The 9,396-nt window shown below is 42.9% G+C and overlaps 1 protein-coding gene across 1 annotated transcript in view; it reads left to right on the forward strand.

Moving 5' to 3' along the window:
- Positions 1–9,396, forward strand: part of CPB2 (carboxypeptidase B2) — a 60,785-nt gene that overhangs the window by 7,237 nt on the left and 44,152 nt on the right. The window contains 1 exon segment of the mRNA XM_015570437.1: positions 7,948–8,025. Within this exon segment, the coding sequence (XP_015425923.1) occupies positions 7,948–8,025 (78 nt within the window).

Genomic DNA, 9,396 nt, shown 5'->3' on the forward strand with positions numbered 1-9,396 from the left:
TTCCCTACATGGGTCAACTCGGAATGATAGTAAATGGAGCCACTCCAGCTTGACTCCTGGAGCCATGTATTCTACCTAGGGGAGACACAGAACTGTATGTTATTGATTTAAAGTGTATACTGTATCCTAGAGGATGTTGCCCCTTTCCAAGCTAGAACCTCAGCTGATCCTTCAATAAGCTATTCTAAATGCTGTATCAAGCTAGTAGTTTCTGAGTGGTGTGGTATGTGATAGGCACAGTGGATCCCACGATAATGTACCTGTTTCTGCACAATATTTTGAAAAGTGGATCTCTCGACCTGATAGAATATAATGTGTAATGATGCACCCATGGATCATACACTATGTAAGCCCTTAGATGGTGATGCTGACTGAGGCTTTGAAAGCAGAAGAGGCAAACCTAGACCCATAGTGGAAGGCAACTGATGTAGTCACTTTGTCACCATGTGGTTTCCTGGTCTCCTCGAGGAATGGTGCTGATTGAAGATTCACTTTGACCTCTTCATAGATCAAATCACCTCTGTCTCCCTTTTCCACTTTTAAGGATCTTTGTGAAACCATTGATAATCCAACATAATCTTGCCATTTTAAAATCCTTACGGTAGTCACCTTTGCAAAGTCACTTTTGTCATGTAAGGTAACAGATTATGCTAAGGAATAGGGCATGAACATTAGTCTACCTACCACAGTGAATATGTCAGAGCCCAGCTCATGGTGGGTGAGACTGGCCCCATGAACACTTGTTGTCCCATGGTCAGGCATTCTATATATATTATGGCCCAATAGCTGCCAGGAATTATTTTTGAAAAAATATATGATTTTCCACTGTAGATGCCATGGCCTTGCTCTAGGTGCCTACATTGTGATTCTTCTATTGGGACATGCCAAAACCTCCAAATGGCATCTTTTCCCACCACAGATGTCTCTGATCCCATATGGTATGAGGGCTCTTGCATGACAGTCTGAACCTTTCTGTTCTGCGCCTCTCAAAAAATGGTAATCTTTTTTGTCATCCAATATATGTCTTGAAGCAGTATTTCCTAGTAAGCTATATTCAGAACCCAAGAGACCTACCAAGAATTTTGCTCCCTTCTTTAGCATGGGAGGTTGAGATACAATCATTCAGCTCTTATTTTTTATTTACATTACTAGAGGCCTGGTGCACAAAAATTTGTGCACTGGCGAGGGAGGGAGGGTGGGAGGGGGTGTCCCTCAGCCCCACTTGTGCCCTCTCACAGTCTGGGACCCCTCGGGAGATAACCACCTGCTGGCTTAGGCCTGCTCCCCAGATGGCAGATGGCAGGCCCGATCCCTCAGTGCCTGCCCCGCCTCCCCAGATCACGCACACAGCAAGGCCGATCCGGGGGTTGGGGCTCCACCCCAGGTCGCGCACACGGCAGGGCTGATATGGGGGTTGGGTCACCGCCCCAGGTTGGGTTGCACATGGGATGCACACCGGCTGATTGCTGCTGCCCCGCCTGGCCGCCCTGGGTCGGGTTGCACACAGGCGCCCGCCACCCCGGGTCGCAGATAGCATGCTTGGATGGAAGCAAGGCAGGTGGGATGGCTTTGTCGCACCCTGCCTACAGTACGCAAATTAGCCACCATCTTTGTTGGCTGTTAATTTGCATATCGTGCTGATTAGCCAATGGGAGGTGTAGTGAAGGTACAGTCAATTACCATGTTTGTCTATTATTAGATAGGATTATATATATCCCCTACCCCCTTTCTTTGCCCCCATTCAGCCTCCTCCACCCCACCTTAGGCCTTCCCCACACTCTTGTCTGTGTTCATGGGTTATGCACATATGCATATAAGTTATTCAGTCAATCTCTTACCATCCCACCAACCACCCTTCCCTCTGATATCTGCCAGTCTGTCCCATGTATACATGCCTCTGGACCTATTTTGTTCATCAGTTTATATTGTTGATTAGATTCCACATATAAGTGAGGTCATGAGGATACTTGTCTTTCTCTGACTGACTTATTTCACTTAGTATAATACTCTCCAGGTCCCTTCATGCTGTCTTTTAATGAGTAAGATATCCTTCCTGTTTACAGCCACATAGTGTTCCATTGCATAAATGTACCACCACTCTTTTATCCACTTATCTACTAATGGACATTGGGCTGTTTCCAGATCTTAGCTATTGTAAATAATGCTGCTATGAACATAGGGGTGCATATATTCTTTCTGATTTGTATTCTGGGATTCTTAGGATATGGTATTCCCAGAAGTGGGATTACTGGATCAAACAGCAATTCCATTTTTTTATTTTTTTTTAGGAAACTCCATACTGTTTTCCACAATATCTGCACCAGTCTGAATTCCCACCAGAAATGCACTAGGGTTCTCTTTTCTCCACATCCTCGACAGCAGTTGTTGTTTGTTGATTTATTGATGGTAGCCATTCTGGCAGGTGTGAGGTGATACTTCATTCTCATTTTAATTTTCACTTCTCTGATTAGTGGCATTGAGCATTTTTACATATATATATATTATCCATCTGTATGTCCTCTTTGGAGAAGAGTCTATTCATTATTTTGAAAGGGATTTCCCATCCTATCCCATACCACTAGACTCTTAAAATATTTCTAGTGTGGCAGGCCCTGAATCTCTGGTATTTTTTGCCCACCCTTGAAAATACATGTGTGTTACTAAGACCTCCAATGCACTTGCTACTTCTTGCTCATCTGATCCATGATTCACATGATGATACTGATATAGTAGACTGAGAGATCCATAAAGGCTAATTCTCTTTGACTATATTATTACATCTAGTGGGAAAGTTAATCTAAGATTGAAGCAAGACTATAAATATACTAGTATATTGGTGTCTGTCCCAAGTGGATGTGAACTGTTTGGATGCGTTTTTTTTTTTTTTTAGAGGGATGGCCAGTTCATCAGCTAAATACCATACACCTGAGGCCCTGCTCAGCAAAGATACCACATTGAGTACAGTCACTACAACTGGGATTCCTACTTGGTTGAGTTTGATTGTTCATTGTCATCCTCTAGGATCCATTTGGTTTTTGTGGGAACCAGATTGGTGAATTGAAAGTGAATTTGATCGGAACCACCATCACTATATCTTAGGTCTTTAAGAATTGTACTTATACCTGCCATTTCCTCCAGATGCATTTTTTATAATTTTGCTATCATGGCTGTGAAAGGGTGGGAGTGGAGTGGACAGTTTCACCTTTAGGCTTTTCTAACTATGATAGCTCTTAATTTATAGGCAAGAAACCAATATGGGGGGGGGGTGGTTCAACTACCAAGTATGTCCATTTCAAGTACACATTTAGAGACCAGAGAAATGACCATGGGAGGAATCCATGGACCCAGTGATTCTACTATCAGCTGGACTTAGACGATGACTCCAGCTCTCCATGTTTCAGTGTCATCTTGGATCCTGAATCCAAAAGACCTCAAAATGCTTGAGTAATCCCCTTTTCCCAATGTGCATTTTCCTGAGTAAGTTGCCATAGGTCCCTTTGGGAATTTTCTGAGGACGTCATGATCATATATCTTTTCTATGCTGTTGCAGGGTCTTTCTTAGTTGGGATCTGACTTCTCCTTCAGGCAAGAAATTCTGGATCTAAGAAGTGGCCCAGGTCTAGAAACTGGGCAATGAATAGGAATAGATGTCCTTAGCTTCCTCATTATCCATTCTTGATTTATTTTTTTTGTAAAGGTTGAGCAATACTTTTGTTGGCTTCCCATCTATTTTGCTGCTAAGAACTCTGTGTTCTCTTTAACAATAGGTTTCTGAAGATCATGTCCCTCTCTGGCTGCCACTCTGACCTTGCTGCTTATTACAATAATTGTGCACAATTTGTTACCTGGCAGTTGAGCACTGCCACCTGGCTTCTATTATATAGCAATCTTGTTACCTCCAATGCTATTGGGGAGCTCAGTTCTGTAATGCCATTTCCTACTGTCAGCCCTCAGGATCTACTCCAACTTCCCTATACAACCTCCAAACCAACAGCTAGGGTTAAGTCATGATATAATCTCGCTATGGAAGTGTTGAGTATGTTAATAAAGAATTGAGGCTATAATCCTAAGGAGGTGCACTCACCCGTAACACAAGATTTAGCATTCTAGTTAGATCCTTGAGAGACAGGTGGAGTTAACTGCTGTTCAATGGTGTTTGGAAGCTTGGAGAAAACAATGGCCTGCACTAAGTGAACTACAAGTGTCAGAACTCTTGCAGCAGATGGTAAGAAAGGGATCAAAAATTCCTGGAACAGGGCATACTAGAGTGAAAATACAACAAAAGGCTATGCTTCACTGATGGGCTCAGAGAACATTTGAAACCATAAAGGTCGTGCTTAAGGAGAAGGTCACCAGTATTATGAGAAGCTCAGGAGTGGCTTTTTCACAGTCAGAGTAGCTTTATAATAGTATTTTTCCTGACTAAAGACAATAAGAAGCCTTTTGTTAAAAAAGTAAATTTTAAAAAGTAAGTAATGTGGAAAAGCATAATATTAGGGAGGAAACACTAAAATCTCATCACACTGAGAAAACATAATTAACGTTTTAATGATCATTCTTTTATGCATTTCTTTATATATTTGTGTATACCCATGTATAGTTTTACATTAGTTGAATGTCATCTCTCCTATCAGAATTATAAAGACCTTTCTTTTTAAAACAATCTTATTTGCTCCTCCCTTCCGTCATCTACCCAGTCCATCAATTGCCATTCTCTACCATCCAAATCAATGTTAACAATGTGTTGTTTATTTATTTATAACTTTTCTCCTGCTTTTAGCACATACAGTTTTCCTTGTTCTTTCTAATTTATTTATTTTACAAAAATGGAGCAATATTCATAGAGTTTTCTACTTGCTTCTTGCTTATCTCCCTTAGTACATGATGTACATCTTCCCCAAGTTAATTATTATAAATCTATCCCATCCTATATAATAAAAGAGAAACATGCAAATTAACCATCCCTTTGCTATGCTCAAGCCACACCCACAAGCCAATCAGGAGCAAGTAAGCAAATTAACCCAACTAAGATGGCAGTGGCCATGGAGCTGGAGCAAGCAGGAGGCTTGGGTTGCCCCTGGAGATGGAGGAAGCCAAGCTTCCTGCCTACCCTGGCTAGTCCTGGGCTCCACTCAACGCTACAAAGTTTCAATTATAGAAGATAAATAAATCCCAGAAAGAAAGAAAAAGAAAAAAAAAGGAGAGGCTGGGAGCTTGGGTCACTGGGGAGCATGGCCAACCTGAAAATGGCCATCAGCCCCTCACCCAGGCTGGCCACACCCCATGGGGTGAGGGTCCCTACTGTGGGGCTTGACCAGCCTGCAAACAGCCATCAGCCCCTCACCCAGGCTGGCCAGGCAACCCAGTGGGAACCCTCACCTTGAAATGGGTGTGGCCAGCCTGAAAACGGCCCTCAGCCCCTCACCCAGGCTGGCCAGGCACCCCAGTGGGGACCCCCACCCTGATCCGGGAAACCCTTGAGGGCAAACCAGCTGGCCGCCCCCCATACACCAGGCCTCTATCCTATACAATAAAAGGGTAATACGCAAATTGACCCTAACAGCAGAATGACTGGGAATGACTGGTCACTATGACACACACTGACCACCAACCCAGACTGTCCCAGTCTGAGGGACCCCCTGAGTGCACAAATTTTTGTGCACCGGGCCTCTAGTTCTTTATAATGGCTAGAAAATATTCTAGGATGAGGAGGTACTACCAATATTCTATTACTGATAAGCATTCATATGAATTCCATCTAATGTTATATATATATATATTGCAAAGTGTCCCCTTAGGAGTTTGACCAGGAGACTGGTCCTGATTGGCTGGACCCCAGCAGCAAGCTAACCTACTGGTTGGAGCATCTGCCCCTTGGTGGTCAATGCACATCATAGGGACTGGTCGAACAGTTGAACACATGGTTGGACACTTAGCATATTAGGCTTTTATTATATAGGATAATGAGTTCACCCTGAAACAGTTTTACTTGCCAGAATACAGATTTATTTCTCACTCACATCACCAGTTGTTGAAGGTGACGAGGGTTCTCCCTGGTGCTCTCCTGCAACTTGGAGACCTGAGCTGCTTCCATTTTGGAGCTCCACATTTTTGGGTTCTTTGCTTCTAGCCACAGGGTGAGAGGAAACATAAGTATTGAAGACTACCACCTGCTACTCCCACACACATTCCCATTGTCAAGAACTCAGGCACATGGTCTCAATGCAACCACAGGAGAGGCTGGGAAATGCAGTTTTTCTGTGTGCCCAGGAAGAGGAAATGGTGTGATGAACCAGCATTATCTCTGTAAAAAAAAGAAAAATGTATGAAAACTTATATAAGGCAGAATTGGCATAGCTGAACCCTGAGGAAAGTATTAGCGATTAATAAATTATACTGCTAGTAAGAATAAAAAAAAGAACTCAATTTCTTCTTTACATTGCACTCAAACAAATAACTTTCAAATGGATTAAAAGCTTAAATGAGAAAGACAAAAGGAGAATATGACCCAGGGATCGGAAAAGAGTTATTAACATACAGACAAAAAAACAAAAACAAAAACACCACAAACCCATAAGGAAATGATGGATAAAAATACATCATAAAGAGAGAAAAGACAAACTGGTAGAAGATATTTTCAATACATACAACTGAAAAAAGATCAGCATTTAGACTATAGGAAGAAATCATACTAGCCTATTGCCACAAAGAATAATCTACTGGAAATAATTATACTTCATTGGTAAGTCACAAGATTCCATTTCACAACCATTAGACTAAAAAAGGTAGTCATACAGCATTAACGTTAGCAAGGAGGAGGAGTTATGGGAAATCCTTTCCACTACTTGTGAGAATACAAATGGAAACAAAAAGTTTGAGGAATAATTTGACACTATCTCACAAAATTTAAATTGTGCATACCCTGAAGAAATATCAATTCCACTTGTAGACAAATTCTTATAAGTATGAATGAATTATGATTAGGTACTTCAACACAAATAGTAATCTTGAAAATACAATGTTGAGTGAAAAAAACAAGATACAGAAGAAGACATTCTGTACTATTTTATATAGTTAAATCAAGCAAATGTAAGGGTATTTTGAGAATCGACACATACAAAAATCCATACATGTGTTTAAGAATCCATTCAATAAAGAAAAGCAAGAGAATAAGCAAAGTGAAAATTTAGGGTAGTGGATAACGTTGGGGATGTGGCTGGGGAGCAGGGGTGGGGAACTTCAAAGACACCAATAAAGTTAGATTTCTTAAGTGGGGTAATGGCTTCACACGCATTAATTTTATTATGTAACTAGAGGCCCAGTGCACAAAATTTGTACAGGGGTAGGGTCCCCTAGGCCTGCTTGGTGATCAGGGCCGATCAGGTTCCCCGCCTCCTGGCCTCCCCACCTCCTCCTTCCCTCACTCCCTCAGTGTACCACCATCATCGCTGTTCACTGCATGTTCCACGCTGCCCCCTGGTGGTCAGCACACATCATAGCGAGCGATCGAATCCCTGGTCTCCTGGTCAAACTCCCAAGGGGACAATTTGCATATTAGACTTTTATTATATAGGATAAGCTAGTGTTGGCATAAATATTCCCTATGCACCAAATATTTAATTTTTAAAATCGACTCTCACACACACACACACACACACACGCACACACACACACATACATACACACACACACACACAGAAAAGAGAAAGCACTCTGCAAACTGACTCCCATTTAAGAGAGCTGTTGATATTGCAATTGTGTAGGAGAAGAAAGAATGAGTGAATATATGTTCTCTTTTTAACACCACATAGTCTGTAGCAAGATCCTCTTTTCTTCTAACAGTTAAAGTTTGTTTCCTTTTTGTAATTATCTCAAAGCCCCTAACAGTATAATTTATTTCATTTTTGCTTTTTATTTAGCATCAAAATTCTGTTTTATTTTTTCCCCAGTGGCCAGGTTTTATCTACTCTTCCTAGAAGCTCTAGGGAAGTTCAAATTCTGCAGAATCTTATTACAACATATGAGGTAATTTTTCCCTTATTTCTTTGTAAACTAGAGGCCCGGTGCACAAATTCGTGCATGGGTGGGGTCCCTTGGCCTGGCTGGTGATTGAGACCTATGGGGGTAGGGGGGACCGGCTAAACAGGGAGAGGGGCTGTGGGAGGTTAACTGGCCGGCTGGGGGGAGGGGCCATGGGAGGTTGGCTGTGGGAGCACACTGACCACCAGGGGGAAGCTCCTGCATTGAGCATCTGCCCCCTGGTGATCAGTGCGTGTCATAGCGACTGATCGACTGGTCATTCTGGTTGTTCTGGTTGCTTGGTCGCTTAGGCTTTTATATATAGACTAGAGGCCCAATGCACAAAATTCATGCATGGGTAGGGTCCCTAGGCCTGGCCAGCGATCAGGGCCAATCTGTGGGGCAACCAGTGGGGCAATCGCGGGGGGCGGGGGGCTGCTGGCACCCACCTTGGCTAGCCTGGTGCCACCCACTCGCCATTCCCACCTCCTGCGACCACTACCAGTTGTCTCCTTCTGCAGGGCAACCCGTAGGGCAATTGAGGGGCCCTTGCTGGCACCTGCCTTGGCTGACCTGGGGCTTACAGGCTGGGGGCAGCTCCTGTGTTGAGCGTCTGCCCCCTGGTGGTCAGTTGGCATGATAGCAACAGGTTGTTCCACTGGTTGTTCTGCCATTCGATCGATTTGCATATTAGGCTTTTATTACATAGGATATGTATCAGGTTAGGAGACAACCAAACGGGAAAAAATGCACATGAAAGCTGATAGAACTGCAAACTAATTGGTATTTTGGGAAATTAAGTAGAGCTGTAAAAAAAGAAAAGAAAAAAAAAACACTGGGCCACCAGAAGGATGGGAGTGCCCTTAAAGAGACAAAGGCACATATGAACACAGGGATGGTGAGCAGGAGATTGGAAATGAGAATACTACCATCCTCACCCTCAGTCACTCTGCTTCAATCATGGCTGTGCCCTTGCTATTCATCTTCTGAGCCAAAGCCGTTCTTGCCTTCAGGCCCTAGCCTGAGATGCACTTTCCCAGACATCCACAAGGCTCACTCCCTCACTGCACTCAGGTATCTCTATGAAATGTGACTTCATCCAAGAGACACTCCCTGACTGGCCCTGTATCTAAAATACCATATCCCATGCCTGACCTACAACAGCATCCCAGTCACTCTTGTCCCTTTACCCTGTTCTAATGTTCTCCATGAACTTACTATTACCTGACATTATTTACTTATTGTTTACTGTCTGTTTTCCCCCTATGTAAACTGAGACTCCTTGTGTTTTTTAATACCCTAACAAAGTCAAGTGCCCGATACATACTTGGCAATCAACAAATATTGGTTAAACAAATAAAAATCAATATCTAGACT

The sequence above is a fragment of the Myotis davidii genome, unplaced genomic scaffold (assembly GCF_000327345.1).
Source record: "Myotis davidii unplaced genomic scaffold, ASM32734v1 scaffold1947, whole genome shotgun sequence".
Taxonomy (NCBI): Eukaryota; Metazoa; Chordata; class Mammalia; order Chiroptera; family Vespertilionidae; genus Myotis; species Myotis davidii.